The sequence below is a fragment of the Antechinus flavipes genome, chromosome 2 (genome assembly GCF_016432865.1).
Source record: "Antechinus flavipes isolate AdamAnt ecotype Samford, QLD, Australia chromosome 2, AdamAnt_v2, whole genome shotgun sequence".
Lineage (NCBI taxonomy): Eukaryota > Metazoa > Chordata > Mammalia > Dasyuromorphia > Dasyuridae > Antechinus > Antechinus flavipes.
In genome coordinates, this window is record NC_067399.1 from 134,900,078 (window position 1) to 134,923,908 (window position 23,831).

The 23,831-nt window shown below is 38.6% G+C and overlaps 1 protein-coding gene across 1 annotated transcript in view; it reads right to left on the reverse strand.

Annotated features, from left to right (window-relative positions):
* Positions 1 to 548: 548 nt before the first annotated feature.
* SFRP1 (secreted frizzled related protein 1) overlaps positions 549 to 23,831 on the reverse strand; it is a 76,852-nt gene continuing 53,569 nt past the window's right edge. Inside the window, exon 3 of the mRNA XM_051975569.1 lies at positions 549 to 4,708. Within this exon, the coding sequence (XP_051831529.1) occupies positions 4,386 to 4,708 (323 nt within the window). The 3' untranslated portion in view covers positions 549 to 4,385. The remainder of the gene's footprint in view (positions 4,709 to 23,831) is intronic.

Consider the following 23,831-nt stretch of genomic DNA (forward strand, 5'->3'; position numbering starts at 1 on the left):
GGCTACCTCAAAAAGGAATGGGTTTCCCACTGGAAATCTTTAATCAGTCTGAACAATCAGTTGGTGAATTTTTGGTAGAGGGAGAGTTCTTTTTCCAAGATGGGTTGGAGTGGTTGGCCTTGAAGCTCCCTTCCAATTCTGAGATTCTGCAATTTTGAGGACATGACAAATCAAAGGAAACTGTTGGGAAGGGTATAACCAAAAGGGAGAAGACAATCTCCAAAGCAAAAAATATGGAAAAGAAACTCTAGCAAGTCTGGATAGTGTATACTTGCAGAACACGGATTTAATGTTCTCTGTCTGAACTGAAACACACGGACAGTCAGGAGTGCTTCTGGAAGTTATTAATAGCAGCAGATGCTCTAAATACATAGGGTGTTCATCCATCCTGCGGTGGATCCCAAATGTTCATTCAAACCTACCCCAGTTCCCAAGTCACACTGGAAAGCCATCAAGTTGAGAGCAGAAATCAGTATCTTTACAAAAATGAAATGCAGAGTCATGTTGTTTAGGGAGAGGGGGAGTTGGGTAAAAAAAAAGACATTCCCTTTGATTAATTGAGCAATTTTAGTTACGTGAATATTGATACATGGCAGGAAAAGCATGAGAATAAGATGAACAAATATTGGATTTGCTATTAACATAAGTGATAACATCAAAACATCTGGTAAAATAATGCAGATTGAAAAACAACAACACTGAAATGAGATGGAATGGAAAACATCTTCACAGTATTCAAAGCTTTCAAATAAGATATGGAATATAAAAGAGAAGGAAACTTGAGGGCTCCAGAGGGACACACAATTTCTTCACCACTGTGTTCCATACATTTGCTGGAAGATGTGGGTGGGTGCTCCTAGTCCTTTTCTGCTACATGTTGCCTGAAGTGTGCTCCGCAAACAGATACTGAGAGAATGAGGATGACAATAACCAAAGGAAGCTTAGAAACTCCTACAGAAATAATAGAGGGCATTCTTCTACCTATTTGAAGTCCTGGAGGGATGGAAGGTCTGTTTTGGTAGGTTGGCAAGTTTGGGTTTTTGTTTATTGTTGTTTGGATTTTTTATGAAGGTGGAAAATTTGCAATTTACAGAAATAAATGGAAATTAAGACTTTTTAAAGCCATGTTCCAACAACAGCTACTGCAGGTGGGGAGTCAAACATTCAGGATGGTTTCTGCTGCAGGGCAGGGAAAGGCTCTCCATGGTACCAAGAGAAAAAAACCAATGTGGCATTAAAGAGTCCAACAATTTTCTCTTTATACTACACAGACCATCTTCTCCTGGTGCTGGCTCTAACATCTTTATAACCTTCCTCTCAGCCCAACCTAATAACAGAAAAAGATTTGAAGATTTCAGGGGAAAGGGAATGTAAGGTCCTTTAAATTTTAGTTGCTGTGATTTTTTGTGTAGAAGTCAACTTGCAATATCATATCTCATTTTGGACATATCTCTATGTGGAATAATTCTGTTCACAATTTTGGTTTAAGTTTGCTCTGGTTCCAGGAAATGCCAGTATCTCAGATGTAAAGGCTGCCCTTGAAGGGAGAGAAGTTTTCAAGACCTCCATCTTTTCTGGAAACTGCTTGCAAAATCACAGATAGGGCTGGCTGTTTTTTTAACTGAAAAACTTTGTAGCATGCACAGTAAAAATCCAAAATCCAGGAGCTTGGAAGATGAGCTCACATTAGCAGAAGCCATTTGCAGACTAAAGAAAATAAGAAATGGAAAAGCTCATTGTCTTATTATTTAGCTCTTCCCTAAATGTTGCTTACTTTTTTAGAATCTTCATTTAGTGGAGATTGACAGAAAGTAGCCTCTCATTCTTCTATAAACTTTTTTCTTACTAATATCAACCATTATATCAGAATTTTTAAGATAATTGTGGAAAGAAGGCTCTGTCATTGTATAAACATATTCCTGAATGCTATCAATTTGATCAAAAATGGCAGACAGACAAAAAAATGCTTGAGTTTACAATCAATTATCAAATCTAAACTCTATCTTTCTATAAGTCATGGACTTGCTTTTAAGTTCAGTTTGACAACAGAAAAGTTTTTTTTTTTAATTCTAATCAGCTAATGTACATATATGTGTAAAAAAATCAACAACAACAACAACAAAAAAAAACAAACACAAAACCCTCATCTGAAATATTACACACAAATCAAATCAACCTTTACCTCAATCTCCCCAATATGTTATCAGAGTCAGGGATCCAGATATTCATAAGATATATAATTCATTAATTATGTTATGATGACTGATAAGTCTTAAACAGGCAACCCAAGGGGCAGATGGAGGATTGAAATAGAATTCTTATAAAGATGCCAAAGACTTTTAGTTGTTTCTGTCTCTGGCCTGAGTATACAGTGCCTGGCTTCTGTGATAGACCACAAGTTGGAGGAAACACATCTCCCTATAAGGGGAGAGTCCTTCTGTACCTACAGACCTTTGGGGCTCCAAAAGTCATAACTGATTCACTTTTTAAAGTCTGATCACTAACTGCCCTACGGTGGACTTAGAGAAAATACAATGGGAAAAAATAAATGTCTTTCAAGAAGGTTGGGGGTGGGTGGAAAGTCCTTTTTAAAATGAAGTATTAACACAATTTATCATGTTAATACAGTGAGTGGTGCTCTTTGCATGTGCTAGGGACAACTGAAGATTCACTAGGCAGAAATGAGAGCCACAAAAAATAAAGAGGAATTGGGACAGCAGGTTAATTTGGCTTTCTTTTGAGTCACTCTATGAACCTTAACTTCAAGTAACCAGACTTAAATTGGAGTGTTTCTTGATTTGCTTTTTTGAGGCTAGAGAAAAAAGATGTACCCAGAACATAATGATTCTACCATGAGAAAACCATGTTTTCTCATCAGTTATCTTGAGTCTCTTGAAACAAATGAAATTGTATGTGATGATTTTTTTTTGCAAACTTTAAAACACTGTATGAATGCTATTACTAGTACTATTACTATTGGATGCAAAACCAGCTAATACTTCCTAGAGAGTGTGCCATTCCTGTGCAAAGAGGCCTAAAAACAACCCAGGAATCTTGGTCTGTCTTCACCTCTCCTCTGCACTGAACCACAAAATTGGGGCGGAGTTGGGGGGATGCTTGCTTGTTGTTGGGGTTTTTTAAGCCTTGGAAACTAATGCAACAACAACAACAAAATTGCCAGATCTCCTTCTCCCTAGGAGGTACATAAACAGGAAAGTCAGTGAAATCAGAGCCCTATGTTCCTTACCCAGGCTAACCTGTGATTTATGCTGGGTGAGTACTTATTTGCAAAGCTGTTTTAAAACAGCTTTCCAACTCCCTTCCCCCTTTAAACAAGTTTCTTTGGAACCACTAAGTATTGCCTTCAGGCTCTGTCTGAAAGTGCTGTCATTGAAAAAAAAAAAGTCATCTGTTTCATGTCAGCAGCTTCATGCCCATGGTATTACCTCTTTTTGACAGGAAGCACAGGAAAATCTAACCTTCTCCTATGCACCCTAGTGGATCATGGAGCATTACTAAGAAGGCATCTGAGAGCAGCCTGGGGGTGGCATTGCACCCAGAAAGAAGTAAATTCTTTGGGAAGGTGATTGAAGAAATCATGGCAAGGTTTTTGGGGGAGGACATGCATTGATAAAGCTTTGTTTGGGATGGGGGGGGCTGCAAACTGTATTTTAAAGATTTTTTTCTATGAATATCACTTTATTAGTCTGAAGTTTTAAAAAATTACAGAAACACAGAAAAGGGAAATAACTTATAATTAGGTGGTACTTGATTTATTGACTAGCTAGAATCAGTTCATCCCCCAGGGTAGATTTTTGCTGATGAATTCATGAGCACTTTATCACCTAAATAAGCAAAGTTGTAGAATTTGGCATTTGGAGGGTTTTCTCACTGCCTAATTCTCAAAATGATCTGGCTTTGCTATAAGATATCCCTTCCTAAATAGTCATGCCTCTTGGAAGGAAATGGATCTGTACCTGGTTTTAGGTAGTGACTGGGGCGGGGTGGAAGGTGAGAAGATGGGGGTGGATGTTACAAGTCTTAAAATGGCTCTCCAATGTCACTGGTTCCTCCTAGACCCCATATCTTTATTTTCAATATTGACTTGTCTTGCAAGTTGGGGTGAGGATGAAGAAGAAGGGATTGTAGAAAAAGCGGAGGGAAGTGAAAAGGGAAATATAGAAGTAGAAGCTTTGAAGGGAGTTACAGGAACACACACACAAGCACACACACACACATACACACAAAATAAACATAGACACAACATCCATTACTAACAAAAGGAGCCATATGTTTGAACCACCGAGGTTCCAGGGCTGTGTTCTTCCCCCACCCCTTACCCCAGCCCACCCTCCCCCTCCTCAAACCCACCCTTTGAGAGGGAATCATTTAAAAACTGACTGAAATGTGGGACATTCATGGTTTTTCATTTTCTTCAAAAAGTTTTTGAATTCTTTGTTTTTCTTGTCCCACTTATGGATGGCCGTCAGCAAGTATTGGGCCTTCACTTTCCGCCCCATGATGAGGAAATGATTGTTGAGATTATCCAGCTGGTGACAAGGACAGTCAGCCCCATTCTTTAAGTACAAGATGAGTTTCTTCAGTTCCTTTTTCTTGATTGGTCCCAATTTCAGAGGCTTCTTCTTCTTGGGAATAATCTTTTTATCTCCATTTTCTTTTTTCACTTCTTTTATTTTCATCCTCAGTGCTGCAGAGGTGGGGAAGGGGGAAGTGAGAAGAGAGAAGAAAAAGAGAAAAGGGAGAAAGGAGAAAAAAATGGGAAGAAACTATTTTAGAATAACATTTTTCTTATAAACTGGCAACTGAAATTTATGACTGCAATAGAGAGAAATTTTACTGCCCATTCCTGAGCCTACCAAAACAAACTGAAAGGTCATGGATAAATGCTGTAGAAATTTAAGAGAATCACTTGCTTTTTTAAATACAAAATGTGTCAATTACTATGTTCTTCCTTCCACCAACACCTCACCCCAAAATCAATTATTCCTACCTCTGGATTTATGACAACTGAATGAATCTCCCATTTTGAGAGCAAGGGGTCTCCCTTACTTGGAATGTAATAATCCTCTTCACCACCACCTCTTAGGCAGTTAAATGATATAGTGTATAGAGTCAGGTTTATCTGAGTTCAAATCTTATTGGCTGTCACTTAATTTCTGCCTGCTTCAGTTTTTTCCACTTTAAAATGGGACTTGAAATAACAAATGCCTCCCAAGATTCGTTGTGAGGACCAAATGAGATAATACTTATAAAGCACTTACCATAGTACCAGATATACAGCAGATGCTTCATAAAAACTTATTTCCTTTCTCCCTTCTCCCTCTTAGACACTCTGGCTCTCTTTAAAATTCAGTTCAAATACCCCCTTCTTTGGGGTTTTTTCTCACACGCACCCCCACCCCCTCAGCTATCACAGCCTTCCCTACTAAGATTCTCTTGTATAATATGAACTGCATATATCTTATACAAGCCTACTTGTGTAAATGGGGTCTCTTGATTTGAATGGAAGCCCACTGAGAGCAGAGATTGTTTTCCCTTTTTATTTATAGCTTTGAGACTTAACAGAGTAATTAGCATGTACACAGTAAGCACTTGCTAAATGTTTTAAATGATTAAGTGGGAAAGAATTTGCTGCTTATTTCTTCCCTCCCTCCTCCCAACACCTGCAGTGCTTGTTATGAATCAAAGGGATGACAGATGGAGAAAGTGTCACCTGGTGGTTGGAGTTCTTATCATCTGTCATCTACTCCACCATTACTTTCGCTTTATACTGAAATGGGGAATGTGAGTGAACCTTTGTCTAATGAGAGTGTAGCTAATAGACAGAGGATTCTCCCAGTTTAAGTCAGAGCTTCTGATTCTCTCTCTTGCCTCTTCCTTTCACCCAGCATTCTTTTTCCCTTTGTTGGGCAAGACTTTGCAAATGTTCCCAAACTTCAAGACTTCATGAGAATCATGATTTCATGAATGGGACTTTCCCCCTTTCTCTCTCCTCAGAGGCAGACCTCAGACCCTCCATGCCTCAGCAGATGACCTTCAGTAGTTCTTGAACCCAAAATAATTCATCACCTGCTATTCAGATTTCAGGAGATGTGACTGAACTTGAACTAGGCTGGTTCTCAGATGTCCAACCCACAGCTCAAGACTTTGCTCAAAGCTTTTGGCCTTGTCTTCTGAGAGGTAGGTCGGACAGTGAGTAGAGGATTGGGCTGGAGTCAAATAAGGAGAGTTCAGATCTAACCTCTGACACTTCTTAGATGTGTAACATGGGAAAAGTCACTTACCTTCTATTTATCTTATTTTCCTCAATTCTAGAATGGAAATAATAATACTACTTACTTCTCAGGGTTGTTTTAAAGATCAAAAGAGATAATAATTGTAAAGCACTTAGCACAATGCCTGACACAGAGCAGGTACTTTAAAAAAAAATGCTTGTTCCCTTCTTCTGGAATAGTCTTTAAGAAATTCATCTTCCGAACACACTGAGGTATCAAAGAAGGACTTGGGTAGAAGAGCTTTAAATCAAATCAAGATATAGTGGCTACCACAATACACCAGACACTTGACTAGATATTTTCTTACTTCCCTCCTACAATCCTGAATGGAGTTCTCTACTCAGAGAGACTGCCTGATTCAAGCTGCACCTTAATATTTCTGAAGCAGCCCTTTCCTGAATGAATTCAGCACACCTACTATGGCCATTAACATTTTTATTTTATTTTAAAGACTGTAGAGTATTGGGCCAGGAATCCAGAAGGTTCATCTTCCTAAGTTAAAATTGCAGCCTCAAACACTTACTAGCAAATCACTTAACCCTGTTTGCCTCAGTTTTCCCATTTGTCAAATGACTGGAGAAGAAAATGGCTAACCACTCTAGTATCTTTTCCAAGAAACCCCAAAGGGCTCAGGAAAAGTTGGACATGACTAAAATGACTGAAAAACAACAAAGAATTTCAGACACTAAGCACTAATAGTCCAAATGTTCTGAGCTGAAGATAAAATTTGGGTTCTTAAAGGTAGCTGTGGTATCATAGAAAGAGCCTTGGTCTTAGAGTGATGGGTCTTACAATCAGATTCTACTCTGACATTTATTAGCTGTATGTACAAGAGCAAATCACCTGGCCTCTTAGCCTCATCTGGAAAATGAAAATAATAATACTTGTTCTTCCTCTTTTATGAAGAAAATCATTTGTAAGCCTTCTTGTACTATACAAGTATGAGTTATCATCATCACTATTATTACACTTTAACTTCCAAGTTTCTTCCATTCTAACTCTTTGTGATGATGCCTTTTTTTCTCTGTTTCTCTGTCTTTGTCTCTGTCTACCTGTCTGTCTGTCTCTGTCTGCCTGTCTGACTTTCTATCTTTCTCTGTCTCTCTGTCTCTCTCTGTCTGTCTGTCTCTCTGTCTCTTTCTCTCTTTCTATCTCTGTCTCTGTTTCTGTGTCTCTCTGTCTCTCTCTCAGTGGATGGTTTTCTCTGTGTCTTTTTCCCCAGCTACTCCAAACCTCTTCCACATGAAATTCTTGAGGAAATTGACAGGCCTCTACTTGACTTTTCCTTCTCCAACTTAAATATTCCCATTATAAGACCATTCAATTATCTTAAATGGTTTAACCTCACTCAAATTTCAAACACATCTTAATATCTAAATATCCTAGATCTTCCCCTGTTCCCATTCCCTCCAAATTTCTCAAGTAATGGTTAATTTCTTTCGGGAAGATAATCTCGGATGGCAACGGCCTACCAGTCAGGAAATGAGCCTTCCTTAACTATGTCTCAACCCAATAAAAACCAGCAGCCCAGGTTGTTTGTCTTGGAAAGTAGAACTTTAAGAGGGAGTCTTTCTTTACCTATGCTAATGTGCCAAATGTGGCATCCTCCCTCCTTCTAATAGAGATGTGCAGTTTAATATATGATAGAATTGAAAGTTAGGAAAAATCTCAGACAGTTAGCCCAGCATTCTCACTTTAAGGAAGAGGAACCTAAAATTTAGCGATGAGGGGTGATTTGGTCACATGGAGAGTAAGCAGCAAAGTTGAGATCTGAACACCAGTATTAATTATTCTGACTCCAAGTCCACTATTCTCCCCCACTGCACCACACTGCCTTTCTCATGATCTTACTTCAGTGGAAACTATTTCGCCCTTTTGATTGAGTTGCTTTTATAAGTTAATCACAACCCGAATCAGAAATTAATGTTCCTTTGCCATGACCATGTAGAGGAATGTAGTTTACGTGGGAGAGGGGGTGGGGAGGGCAGGAGGGATAAAATGATGAAAATGTGTTGTGCGTTAAAAATCTTCATTTCTTGCCATTTGGCTCTACCCATTTTTCTTTTGGGTAGGAGAGGGAGAGCAAAAGGGGGAAGTACATATGGCCAGAAATTACTAACATCTTTCCATCTTTCAGGAGTTTATTTTAGGGATGCAGATTGAGAACATGTTTAGAGAAGCAATTAGGTATCTTGGGTTGATTGTCCGCTGCCTTGTGGAAATGTCTGTGACCTCAAACATTACTACACGGGGAGGGGACTGGGGCTAGGCAAAGATGGGGGGCTTGAAGTGGGGTGGCATGTGGACTAGAACCAACATGGTCTGATGGCTGGGCAGCTTCCAATATATTATACCTACTTCCTACTTTTAGTTGGCCTCTTAGCTATGGCTCGCGAGATGGGGAACTTAGCCTTGTTGACCATTTCATAAGAGAAGACAGTGTGAAGAGAGAGAGCAATAAAAGGGTGCGATGGGAAAAGCATGGATTCAGAAGGCCTGAACTCTTTAAGAGCTGATTCTGATTGTCAATAGCTATGTGACCCTGAATAAATCACATTATGCTCTCCTAGGGTCATAAGTTTCAAGCTGAAAGAAACTTCAAGGCTATCTAGTCCAAAACCCCTTGTTCACAGATGAAACTAAGTTCCTGAGAGATTAAATGGTTAAGTGGGAGAATAAGGATGTTCTTTTGAACATCCTTATCTTTTGAATCCTTTCTTCTTTGTGTCTCATCTTCTTCATCTGCAAAATGAAGATTATAATGATACTTGCTTAAACATCACAGGTTTGAAAGCGGGTCTAGCTTCAAGTATAACTTTGAAGTAGGCAAAGTTTCATGATCCAACCTCAAACATTAACTGTGTGACCTTGGAGAAGTTAACCTATGTTTGCCTCAGTTTCCTTAACTATTAAATGAAAATAATCATAGCACCTATCTCTAAGAGTTATGAGTATCAAATGAGATAATAACTGTAAAATGTTCAGCAAAATGCCTGGCACATAGTAGGTGCTTTTGTAGATGTTAGCTGTTGTTATTATTATTTTTATTTTTGTTATTTTTTCTGCAACTTCTTTCTAAGACTTTTCTCTTAATACATCTGTATTTTAGTTTCCTCATCTGTAAACTTCAATTCCTATTAGGAATTTAATCTGACATTGCATTAAATGATCTCTCAGATCTATTCCAGCACTGAATCCATGATTTTGTTATCCTTCCATCACCCTTCTCCTCAAATCATTATTCTGCATTTACTTTCTACACTTGACAACTGAATAGAATAAGGTCCATCATGAATAGATCTGATAAAATAATCTCTGAAGATAAAGGTAAAAACACATGTAAGTATGTCCTCTATCTGGGATCTCTGTGTGTTAATAGACCTGAAATATCCCAGGCTACCAAGGAGAGAATCTATAAGGATGAGTAGAACCCAGGGCTTTTTTTTAGGGGGAGAGGTGTCTTTGTCATTCCATGCTTTTCTGCATAAGAGTAACAAGGATAACTGGTAGAACTATGTAAAACTGAGGACCAATCAGACAATGTATTCTCTCCAATAGGCCTTGATAAAATGGTCTTGGTAGCCTGCCATCCAATCGTTCAGTCTGATACCCAATTCCATTACTTTTTTTAAGAGGGCCAAAGCCCCTCCACAGAGGATTATAAGGGCATGGGAGTTGTGCTACTGCCAGTGATGGAAAGTGCAGAGCTCTCATTAAGACGTGGCATGTGACCAAGTTGCTTGGGACAGACCCCTTATTGTCAGACCTGTCAGTCTCAAAGAGGCCTGGGGGCTAGAAAAATGGCCTTGCTTACTCCCCAAGCCCCTCCCTTATTCCCATTTTGGAACGCCCTACCCCAAATCTCAGAACATGATGAAGTTTTCAAAAGAGAACTGGGCAGGCAGGAATCCCGTCTTCCCTGGGCTAGCTTGGAGGAGTCTCTTGGGTGGGCAAGGTCAACCCCACTGGAGACCTTGGGATGCCGTCTTGGTGGGGGAAATGCCAGTTCCCTCATCCAACTGTGCAAATCCAATTTGACCAGCAGCACTTCGCAAAGACGCTAAGCTAGCTGAGAGGGCAGGCAGCCTCCCTGTGAAATGACAGCCTAGGGCTCAGGACATGCTGGGGAGCTGGCTTTGAGGCAATAGGGCACAAATAAGGACAGTGAACAAAGGCACAGCTTAGGAGACTGTGCTATTCACAGCTAGGTTGGGGGGATAGGGGGACTTATTAATTCATTTAGCCAGGCTCTGGACTCTGTTGCAATAGCCAAGGCCTCTCCTTTCCCCTCTCCCCAACCACAAACCACAAATGCGTGTACTTTCCTAAGTTGCCTGATTTACTAAAGAGGCATAGGCAGGAATGACCCACAGACTCAGGAATTGGAAGCAGTTTCCCTTTTCTCACCTTGTTCACCAGATACTTCAGATACAGAGAGGGCTCCTGGGTGGCTCAGATGGACAGATTATTTAACTATAAGCCAGCAGTTTTTGCAATCCCCAGACTCCCGTGTGCAGGGAAGGGCCGAGGAGGGCAAGGAGGGGCAAATGTTATGCAGGCAAACAAGGTGGAACAGCCTTCCCTCTGAAGAAGACCCCGAGCTTGACCTGGACACCTGTGTGTGGAGCAGGGTGAGGCAATGCTATGAGGGACTCACGAGGGTGGGAGAAGCCTTCCCTGGACAGCAATTCCTCCCTCTGAACGTCTGCCCTGCTGGAAGACCCCAGGCTTAACCTGGACACCTGTGTGTGGAGCCGGCAAGTGCTGTGTAGGAGTAAAGAAGGCGAAGAAGCACTGGGGACCACTCTTCCCTGGACAGCGCCCCTTCCAGGGCAGATATTCCCAACTGCCCTCATGGAAAGCTCCACTATGAACCCTCCCAGGGACAGATGGGAAGATTCCGTGAGTTTGGTCCCTGCTGCCTTAAACAATGCAGTAGTGTGGTGGGACCCAAAAACAAAGCCTCCTGTGTTGTGATCTTCCTGAAGGGGGACTGGACTTTAGTTTTTGGGCAGAAGGAATGGGGCCTCGGGCCTAGAAAAAGTAATGGCTTCAGCATTTTGCCTTCCCAATAAACACCTTAACCCACACATAGAGCCAAAGAGAATAGAAAGCCCCCGTGCTTCAAGAAAGTCAATCATTAAGATGGATTGAACCTTGGCTCTGGGTCTGAGGCTGAGCTGCCAAGGCAAACAGATTATTCTGCCATCAGGCCTCTTTGTTTTCCATCTTTAACCACCCTATCCAAGCTGCACCCCGCTCCCTATTCCCCACAATCATTCAGTGGCGATGATGAAGGCCAGTGAGGATCCAAATCAGCCCTCCTGGAAGGAGGCAGGAAAGGGGTTAAGCATTGCAGGGATCCAACGAACTGGAAAGGGGATCAGCTATTCAGGCCTCTGAGGAATGTTTCAGGGCCTTGGGTTTTAAGTTTGGTTGGGTGGGGAGGGTGGAGGAGTAATGGAGTGGGGCAGAGAGAACAGTGGTACCTTGGCTTTTCACCATGGGTGCAAATTGAGGAATTAGGCTTGGCGACAGATGGGCTAAGTTTCATGTAAAAACTGAACTTTGAAGCAAATTATGTATATAGGGAAAAAGTATATTCCATGCATATGGGACAGCTTGTACAAAGACATGGAGACAGAAGATAAAATGATATGCACGGCTAACAAATAACAAGTAAGGCAGCTTTATAACTTCACCCTTTTATTCAGTTACTTTTAGGACGCAATTGGGGTAAGTGACTTGCTCAAGGTCACACAGTAAGTGTCTGAGGCCAAATATGGGCTCAGATTCTCCAGAATCCAGTGTTCTATCTACTGTCATCTACCTGCCCCTTAGAAGTTTATTTTGTTGTTTTTCAGTGGTGTGTGACTTTTTGTGACCCCCATTTAAGGTTTCTTGGTCAAGATACATTAAAAGGCCCTCTGTGGGAAACATCCACATTAATTCAACCAACAATGTTAAAAAGAGAAAGAGAGAGAGAGAGAGAGAGAGAGAGAGAGAGAGAGAACTGAACAAATGGTTGAGTCATTTGGGGTTGTTCATAGAAATAAAGGTTGTTCATAGAAAATAAAGAAATTGCTTTTTATAAGCAATTTTATAATACTTGTGTGGTATTTTTATCCCTACTACTTAAACATAGTACCTACTAGAACTTAATTAAGTAAGCACTTAATACTTTCTGCCTGCCTGCCAGGTGGCAATTACCACCAGAAATTAGACAAAGGTTGATCTTAAGGGCAGCTAGGTAGCACAGTGGATGGAACACTGAGATTGGAACTATGAAGATATCTTCATGAGTTCAAATCTGGCCTCAGATACTCATTAGCTGGGAAACCCTAGGCAAGATACTTAACCTTAATTGCCTCAGCAAAAAAAAAAAAAAAAAAAGTGGGGAGAGGAAAGAGAAGGAGAAAGAATTTGGAACTCAAAATTTTATAAATAAATGTTAAAAGTTGTTTTTACATATACTTGAGGGGGAAAATGTAAAAATTTTCCAAAAATAAAAACACACCTAATTGGGTGGCTAGAATTATATGCCAGAAGATTACTTTCCTTCATAAAATAATAGACAACAAATCTCTATATTCTAAATATAGACTCAAAAATATATTTGAGGATTCAAAAATAAACTACATTTGAATCAGAGTATTATCATAGAGTAATATGAGATAATAATTATAAAGCACTTAGCACAGTACATGGCACATAATTAAGTATTATATAAATCAGGAGTAGTAGTAGTTGTTGTTATTGTTGTTTTTATTATCATCAGAGAAAAAAAATGCTGCCTACAGTAGATCAGACATAACATCATTCCATAAAAATTTAAATACAGCCTTTTTAATAGATGTCTCCATACCAAATACTCAGAATCTCTGATCTACATAGAATGAAAAGCTGTTGGAAGAAATCAAAACCACATGGATACAAGATGAAGTACATATTATACTTGTCATTCTGTCTGCTACTAGAGTTGTCCCAAAGATGCTTTCAGTGAGTGCATATAAGTTTATTTCCCAATACTTTCATTCAACTACAAAAAGTAGTTATTTTATCCACTTGCACAATTGTCCACAGAACAAAAAATATAAAAGGATAATGACAGAGGCACAACTGTTCATTCTCCCTAATCTCCACTGAAAAGATAAGAAAACCAAGGTGATAATAAGAATAATAGTAACAGTAATAATAACTGTCATTTCTCTAACATCTTAAATTTTGTAAAGCTCTTTAAACTACATATATCTTGAGTCTAACATCATATCTATGAGATAGGCAATACAAGTACTATTATTACTATTTTACAGATAAGGAAATCAATTCAGAGAAATTTAGCAACTTGCCTGTGCATTGTACAACAAATATGTTCAAGAAGTGGAATCTTCCTTGCTTCAGGTCTAGCACTCTATATAATTTGGCAAATTACATCTCAAAATCCATGCTTTGAGTGAGTACCAAAGAAACCTATGTTGTTAGGCAAACTAGAGTATAGAGTCTGTCCTGAGTTTTCCCTAACTAGATATGTAAACTTGCTCACATTAATTCCTCTCTCTGGCCCTCAAATGTCCTGTTTTAAAAACCAGGTTGGAAATACCTGATTTCTATTATTTAATGGCTTTAAAATGTGATGACTATATAATACCAGATAAAGTAACAATTAGGTTACCCTCTACCCCCAGAGACCTTCATCCAATCTCTTCTACTTCTATTTCCATTCTATTTTCAGGCATTTTGATCAGGGTGGGATGAGGGAAGTACAGAGATGGGGAAAAGAAAAAGCTAAATCCATGGTCTGGGATGATCCTCATGGAAGTTCATTAGAGTAGGAGCTAGAACCAAAACCAAAGAGAAAAAGCCAGCTTATTAAGGTGGCCCCATAGTCATTATAACCTCATAGTGTTTCACTAGTCAGGAAACTCTGAGCCAGATAGTGAATAAGGTCATACTTGCCACACCCTCCATGAGGTCTTAGATAAAAGGAAGCTGAAAGTATACTCTATCCCCAACCCCTGTTCATAGCCTCCAAGTAATCAAGCCCATTAATCAACTGCTAATAGTCTCTCCCAGAAGGATGCTTTTTTGAAGCTATATTTTCTTTTGAAATCCTTGGCTTATGACTCCAGACTTAGTTGCATTGATTATCAAAAGCAATTTAGTATGGCCAAAAGAACAGCGGGACTCTACCCAGAAGACTTGGGTTCAAATTATAGCTCCAAAATTGACTAAACTTGTGACTATGCAAATCATTAGAGACCTCTCAACCTCAGTTTCCTCATCTATAGAGTGAGAGTGATAATTCCTACACCTATCTCCCCATTTTTTTTACCAAATCAAATGCTATGTAAACTACAAAGTGCTATACAAGTGTGAGTTAGAAAAAAAATGTGTAAAATCTCAGTCTCAATCCCTTGGAGTGGGAGGGGAAGGAAGGGAGGAAAGAACAACTTTTTGGCTTTAATAAATAAATCTGTCTGTTAATAGGTCCTGAGAGGTTTCTTGGAGATCAGAAGAGTTATAAAGACTGGCCAAACATTGACAACTACTTCTCATATTTGATGATTTCCTTGTAGCTAAATGCAAATTCTTTAGTTTTAAGACACAACAATTTGTACAATATTCCTTGCAACAGATGGTATGCTAGGGTCACTGGCAATGATTCAGAAGGTCTGGGATCTGTTCTTAGCTCTGTCCCACTGGGTAACCTTGGGCAAACTTCCTGGCTCTGTACCACTGTATTTTGGCTGTGTAAAATGAGGAAGAATTGGTCCCTTTCTGCCATAGCTCCACCTTCCGTCATCACTGAGAAGCACTTATGGAGGTTTGTGAAGTACTCTGAAATTGATGAAAAGCACTAATATTTATTAAATATTTACTGGACCAAAAGTTATGAAATACAACTGAGGAATAATGCTAAGAAAGAGGGCCATACAAAACAAATATAATAAACAGTCAGCTCTCAAACCAATTATGATTTAGTTGAGAAGACAAGAAATGTTGGAAGGCAGTATGACATCATGCAAAGAAAACAGGTTTTGTAATTTGAAAGTCTATATGTGAGCTCTAGCCCAGCCCCTCACTCAAATAACTTCACCTTTCTAGGTCTCAGTATGCTCATCCTCAGGCTGAAGGAGGTGTACAAGATGGTTTCTATGATCTCTTTCAACTCTGAATCTCTAGGCTCCACTGAGAAAAGTAATGATATTTATGGGGAGCACATGGGCTGTATGGAAGCACTGATGGACAGGAATTGGAAACCAATCATCTGAGGAGCTTTGAGGCAGAAAGATGGCTACCACTGAACTGAAGAGAACACACACTTTCAGCTTAAATTACATTCTGAATAGTAGGTCTATTAGTTTAATTGATCCCCATGTTAACACTTTGTGCTCCCTTCTCATGCACTAGTAGAAGAAACAGATACTATTTGAGATCTCAAAGGGCATCACCATTCACTTCAATACTACAAACTATAGTATTCAACCTTAAAGAAGATACAAAGAGAAATAATAATATAGTCCCTGACCTCAAAAAGTATTTAGAATGGGGATGGTATATGCATAAATATGACTTGAAATAGAGCGGGTAGAGGGAAAGAGAGGATCCAGACATGGCTATGAGAAACTTCTAAAGGGAAAAAATCCCTTTTATCTGAAGGGATCAAGGAGTGCTTCATGGAAAAAGGTAGGATTTCATTTGTGCTATGAGAGAAGAAAAGAAAAATGGTCTAAGAGATGTAGAGGGAGCATATTCCAGGCATGGGTGGGGATGCTACATGAATGAATGGAGACATGAGAGGACAAGATGAAATCCCAAAAGGCAAGCATCCCAGTTTGGCTAATGTTCCCAAGTAGTGGGGTGGAGAGAGTTATGTGTGGATGGGGAAGGCTGGAAAGGGAAGTTGAAGACAGACTGTCAAGGATTTTGAAGGCCAAGTTTATAGTTAATCCTTTAGGCATTTGGGGAGCTATCTATTGATGAGGAAAATTCATTTGCCAACTTTGTGAAGGATGATATGAAGAACAGAGATCATGAGACCATAAATTTAGACCACAGATGCAAAGAAAAGACTTCAGAGGTTAAGAATGGAAGCAGAGAGATCAATTAGGAGGTTATTGAAATAAATAACCCAGGGAAGAGGTGATGAATGTCTAAAATAAGGTACTGGCAGTATGAGTGGAAAAGAGAGGACAGATGAAGGATATTGCTAAGGAAAATCCAAAAGATGATTCTATGTGGGAAGATGAAGGAAAGAAAAGCATCAAAGATGATGCTAAGGTTTAAAATCATGACAAATAGTAAGACAAAGGTGCCACTGACAGATAGGGGGAAGTTAGACAGCAGGTCAGACAGAGAGAAAAGATGATGACATTCACTAAAGATATTAAATGCCTATTTGTTTACACTCAGTTGTGTTTTCTCAACGAATGTGGTACAAGGTATAGTGGAAAGAGCATTGGCTCTGGATTTAAAAGAGATAGTTTCACATCCTAATTCTGCCATTTATTTGGATATCATTGAATAAATCATTGAATCATTGAACAAAGCATTTTATTTATAGTATTTATATACTGCCCACTATGTGTCAGGCACTGTACTGTATACTTTAAAATTATCTTATTTGATCATCAGAGATACTTTGGAGGTAATTGTGATTATTTTCTATATTTTGTAGTTGATATTGGGGCAAGCAGAGATTAAGTGATTTGCCAAGGTTCATATACTGAGTGACTGAGGTTGGATTTGAACTAGTTGTTCCTGATTCTAGGTCTAATGCTCTATCCAACACTACCTAAATAGATCTTTTAGGCTCTTTTCATTTGAAAACACTGAATCATGAAGACATTCTACATTTCTCTCAATGTCACATCCTTTCTACAATTTTTTCATGAGGAAAGTAAAATACAAGAAAAGTCATGGTGGTAGAAGAAGGATGCCTGTCTGCATGTATATGCATATCTATGTCAATATGTCAAGAACATGTGTCTTTGCTGACATAAGAGCTCTTACATAGGGAACTAACTCCACGAATACCTATGGCAGCCTGTCTATAACCACTAGTCTTAGAAAGTTGCCTGATTCTCAGAGCAGCTAAATAATCTGCTCATGATCACACAGATGTATGAGATGCCAGAGTCAGACCCAGATCTTCTGGATTTCAAGTCCACTTTCTGTATAAAAATGTGATTGGGCAATTTATGAATTGACAACTGGCTATACCAATAAATTGCTACTAAGGATGTATTTGAAAGACAGACACACTTTGCCAACCCAAACTTTGCCATTAGCTATTGTATCCAGAGCAGCTTCAGCAAAGATTGATTGAAAAATATGGAAAACAGTGTTTTGGAAGTTACAAAGTAACTACTTAAAAGAATCTGTATAGCACAAACTATTAAAATTGAAAGATACTGTAAAAATATTGCCTTTGAGTATTTGATCATACAAATAAGTTAAAACTGAGGACCAGAGAATGATTGATCACAAAGCTGGTTAGTAGCATAGTGAGAACAGAATAATGAAAGGTGAGGATTGAGTGATATCAAAGTCTAATATTAAGAGTTGGTCAATATTAATGACCTAATCCAACTCCTACACAAATAGGAAATTTGGTTTATACATGTAGGAAACCCTTGTCAAGTTGAGTATCTCCAGGAAGTGTGAATTTATTCCTTATAAGGCAAAAACTCATCCTATTATTAGGAAGTTTTTCCTTATGGGGAGCTAAAATTTTCCTCTCTATATTTTCAAGCCAATAGTCTAAGTTGTGTCCTCAGAGACCAAGCAGATCTAATCCATGATCTTCTCCATGATCACCTTCTCTTTGAAGATTGCCATCATGTTCCTCCTGATTCTTCTCTAGGCCAAATAGCCACAGGTTCTTTAACCAATCCTCAATAGCATCTTTTTGGAATCCCTCACCATCTTGTTTATTGTTTCCTAGATGTACTCATGCTCATCAATATTCCTTCTAAAATGTGCTGCCAATGTAGATACCAAACTCCAGATGTGATCTGACAAAAGCAGAAAACAACAAGGCAATCGCCTCCCATCCTCCAGGAACTCCACTTCTGCTAGTGAAACGTATGTTTGGACTGAGTTTTTTGGCTGCCACATCCTATTGTTGACTCATAATGAGCTAAGCCCACACCACCCTACAAAGACTTTTTTTTTCACATTAATTATTGTCTAGCCATATGTTCCCTGAAGAATACTTAACAAAGTTTTTTAACCTAAATACTGAACTTTACATCTATCCCTATAAACTTTCACCGTATTAGATTTAGCCTTTAATAACAATGAGTTACAGGACAACTACAGTCTTGGAAAGAGAGCTCACACCAATGACATCATGATTCCTCTGAATCACTGAAGTCAGATTTGGCCCATCATTCTAGCATGTTGAGATCTTTTTGGATCCTGATTCTGTCATTTAACATGTTAGCTATCCCTTCCAGCTTCATGTCAGCTACAACTTTGCTAAACATGTCACTCATGCCTTTCAAACTAGACATTGATTAAAAGCTTTGAACAGAAAAAAAGACCAAGGACATAACCCCAAGACATGTCTAGGTGATTCCCAAGCTCTCTTGTAATGCTGTATTCTGAGATTCTACTTTTTCCTGACTCTCAGTGCAGGGGTCTTTCTATCATGTCACTTCCCAGTTTTGGATCAGAAAGGGCAAGATGTTCATTCATTCTTGGGCAAGAAATTGAAGACTGTAAGAGCATTAAGTGTTACTTTCATAACTTTTGCCAATAAAAGAAATGGACATCATAAAGTAAGGCAGATTTAGAAAGAGAACAGTTCGTTAAAGTATGGCATCCGAAAATAAGATTTGTATTTGTGAATTGCAGATTAAAATAGATATTTAGAAGTCAATGGCTAGAGATAAAGCACATGTGCACATACACACACTCAAAGGATAAGAATAAGGACATATTCAACTCAAGTCTTGCAAATACAATCAAAAGAGCTCTAAATTAAAAAGGATGGGCAATTCTACCTGTTCTATCTATAACTATAATGTAGAAAGAAGATTAGTAAGAAAGATACTCAGAAATTCACAGGAGGCAAACTCCTGTGAAGAGAGCCATTAATAAAATGCATGACCTCAGCTATCTATCCATAAAAGTACATAGTATAGATAGCAAAAAAGAAATTTGTTATCAAAAGAACCACTGAGATTTGATGAGGACAGAAATTGCTGGAATGTGATTATGGAAAAGAATTCTAAAATATTACTAAAAAGTAAATAATAAGGCAGGACTATATGCTGAGAAAATATTCTTATATGAGGAAACCCAGACTACAGAGTGGAAATGTATATTAACCAAGCATCTATACATAGATAAACAGAAATATAATACAACAAATTATTGTCATTGGTGAATATGACAGGTCACTTAGTCAGAAAGAGGAAGCAGAAAAAGAATTTGAGGGAAAAAAATAAAAATCCTGGCACTGAAGCAGGGAGGATTTAGCTATCCTCTAGAGCCTTCTCTCTCTCTGCCCCTCTCTCTGTGTCTCTTCCCTTTTCCCCACCTCTGTCCATATCCCTTTTTGTCTCTGTCTCTTATTTTTCTACTGTTTTCCCTACCAAAGATAATAGCCTTTCTTTAAAAAAAAAAGTTAATAAATAGGGATGAGAAAAAATAGTAAAAAATCACCTGATTCTCCTTAATGAGTCCAAATCCCAGATGAACTACATCCAGAGTAATGAAAGAAGTGGAGAATGAATTCTGAGAAGTTGTTATTCACATAGAAAAGGCATTACAAGCTAGAGAAGGACATGTCCTGATTTTCAAGAAAGGAAAGAAAATGGAATTTGCCATAAACAAATCCTATATAAACCAGTTAGAATCAATTAATCACAAAAGCATTTATCAAGTGCTTATCATGTGCCAGGAAATATATTTTGATTCCTTGCAAAAAAACAAAAAATAAAACAAAAAACAAAACAAAACAAACAAACAAAAAATCAGAACATATTGTCAAAGAAATGGTTAGTGAACAGCTGGAAAGGAATAGTGAGCCGATATGCAGATCACATATCCATCCATGAATCTAGTTAGAAGCTGCATAAGGCCATAATGATAGTGACTTGTCCAAGATTACAGAGTTCTTAAGTTATCAAGTATGGGATTTGAGACCAGATATTCCCAACTTCCCAGTCTGCACTAACTATCATTACCCATTGCCTCTATGTCAATATACTATGGCAGTCAAGAGAAGTTCACTTGAATTTAAGTAAGGTTAAAATATGCATAGTATCCTAGAGAAGAGGAGGGTAGTTCCATTGTACTATGTCCAAGTCAGGACACATCTGGACTATTGTGTTCAGTTGGGAAAGCTATATTTTCAAAACAATGATAAATTGGAGAGCATCTAGAGAGAACCAACCAAGATAATACTTGAAGCTATTCAGGTGGAGAGAAGAAAAGAAAGACTTAGATAGGACATGATACATGTCTTCATGTAATTAAAAGAGTAGCACTTCAATAAATCATTAATGTTTTGTTATTTGTACACTGTAGAGAGAGGAAAATAGAAAAAAAAATGGGTAGGGATTTCAAAAAGGCAATTTATACTTAACCTAAAGGAAAACGTTCTTAAAAGTTAGAGTTACTCCAGAATGGAATGGGTTGCCTCAGGAGGTTATGAGTTTCCCTTCTATTGAAAAAATTCAAGAAAAAACAGGATGACTAATGACTTTGTTAGGGGGAATTCTTGCTCAGATGTTTGGATTAGATAGACTCTGAGGACCCTTCCAAAAATGAAATTCTGTCACCATTCCATTAGTCTACCTGGATTACCTCAAAACCAGAAGGATTCAGAGGAGGAAACAGCTTCTTCTTAGGTAGAATTGTCTCATTATTCTTTCAGTTAGTTCTTAATCAAAAGGACCTTGTCATCTGGAAAGAAAATTCTGTTTCCTACTCTCTTCACTTGTGTAGCTATCCCTCTATCAACTGAACCAAGCATGCTTTATCTTAAATTCTATTTAGGGTATGGTAACAATGACATGCAAGTTGCGTCTTACTCTTCTGAATTGAGATGCCAACTATGTATCCAGTTTCTTACATTTAGACAGAGGTCTCCACTAAAGTCATTCAATGATTCATTGTGAGGTGAAAGTAAGTATGACTCCTTGAGGTATCTGGAAAGCTCAACCAAGCTACAAAGTCTTTATGCATAGGACTAGGGATGGATTGTGTATCTCTGATCTGAGTACTGGCCTAGCTAAGTTTGGGAAGCCTTACCAATAAAGGTTTAGCTAAAAAGAGCCTTTTTTCCAGTTATAACCATGAAGACATTCTTCCCAAAGCCTAGAAGGGTTGTTTGTTTGCATCGATGAGAAAACATCCACAACTATGAAATCATGGTTTCTTAAAATATTGAAATGAAAATTAATATCAGAGATATTTGGACAATATATGTCATGCAAAGTGCTCAGAACCTTACTCCTTGGCAGGAACAAGAATCTGGCCCCCTAAGCCAGGCCAATTTCTCATACTTGTTGCCCTTTTACATCAGTGGGAAGTCAGAACTCTGGCCCTCAAAACAAAGAACCTAAAATGGTTGACAGTGAGCACATGGCTCAGTTATCATCAGCATGGACAAAGAGCCGCCAAAGGCATACAGATGCCCAGTTGGATTATGGCTCACATGAAACAGAGTAGAAAAGGATGTCGGTACCTAAATATTGACATTTGTTTTGGCTCAGAATGGATTCTGGATAATGGCAAATCAGCTCAGGAGTTCACAGAGACTAACTCCAAGACCATTATCAAGACTAAACCTATGGATAAGGTTCTTGGGAAAAGAGGGAAGAGCTTTTCCTCATAGTTCTCAGTCCAAAATCAGTTGGCACAAATATAGATGAGGTCTGGTGGTCTGGTGGCCAGAATTTCTGGTTTCTTTATCCAGTCTTCAAATAAATCACTCTGTACACCAGTACTTTGGTTACAACATGGGCAATACAATGTCTGCTTCATATATAGTTTTTGAGAAAAAGAAACCAGAAGAAGAAAAATCTTTTAGGTATGCTATATGTGGAAGGAAGCACATGAGAAGAGAAATCATACAAAGTGTCTTGGTTCAAATTGGTAAATGTCTCCAACCTACAGAGATGGTATTATGTAGCTTCTCTAACAAATATACTTAAGTGGTGATAAGAGAAACAAGTGTGCTGTGAAGATATGGAAAGCCAGGACCAAGAAGGAAAAAGCTTTCTAGGATGGGCTTGGGAAATGTGTATGTGTGTGTGTGTGTGTGTGTGTGTGTGTGTGTGTGTGTGTAATATTGTCATCCCAATACTACCATATTCAGTAACAGTTAGAGACTCCCTACTTCATACTAATTAAAGTTCAAAATCCCTGACCCTGGCACTCAGGGCTCTCCATCATCTGACACACCCTTATCTCTCTCCTTTTCATACAATCTATATTCCAGTAGAATTAGACTACTCATTGTCTGCTTTTAAGTATTCCTTTCTCCCAGCTTCATGCTCTTAGATTATATTTTCTCCTAGCATGGGCTTTTTTCAACCATACTGCAATCCAACTTTTCTTTCTTTCCTTCAGACAAGTGTTACTTCCTCCATGATGTATTTACTGACTTCATTCCCCCATCTCCTACAAGCTAAAACTATTTTTCCCCTCCTCAGATTTCTCATAGTCCTTTGCTTAGACGTCTCTTTTGTACATATCACATTCTCTCTTGCATGTACATGTGTTTTCTTGGGTGTACATATGTGTAGTTATTTGTCTTCATTTAGATTTCTTCTTTGCTGTTGTTCAGTCACCTTGTACTGCTTGCACCCCATTTGGGGCTTTCTTGGCAAAAATACTGGAATGGTTTGTCATTTTCTTCTCCAGATCATTTTACAAATGAGGAAACTGAGGCAAACAGGATCAAGTGACTTGTCTAGGATCATACAGTTAGTAAGTGTCTGAAACCATATTTGAACTCAGGAAAATGAGTCTTCCGGATGCCAGGCCCAGCACTCCTGATATTTGAATAGGCCTCTCTTGTTATGGAGGGTGGAATCTATGTCACATTTAATATTTGTATCACCAGTGTCTTCATTAATCCAATAATCATTTTAAAGCATGTTTTATACCAGGGACTCTTTTAGTCAGTGGGTATAAACATAAATCACAGTCTTGTACATAGTTGGTACTTAAAATTCTTTGTTTAAAATACATAAATAACATATTCTGAGGCTCTAGCTGAAAAATCACCAGATGACTCAATCAACAAGTATTCACTGAACACATGCAGACATTAATTGGTTTCTAAAAGGTATCATTCTTAATTTTCTACTTCACTCTTCATTTATGTTGGCATTGTCCCTGTTGACTCCTTGCTTGTACCTGATTCTTTGGTTTTCTTGGCAAAGATACTGGAGTGCTTTGCCATTTCCTTTTCCAGTGGATTAAGGAAATCAGACTTTAAATGTTTTGCCCAGGGTCACAAAAAAAAAAAAAATACACAGCTAGTACATGTATCTGAGGCCGAATTCAAAC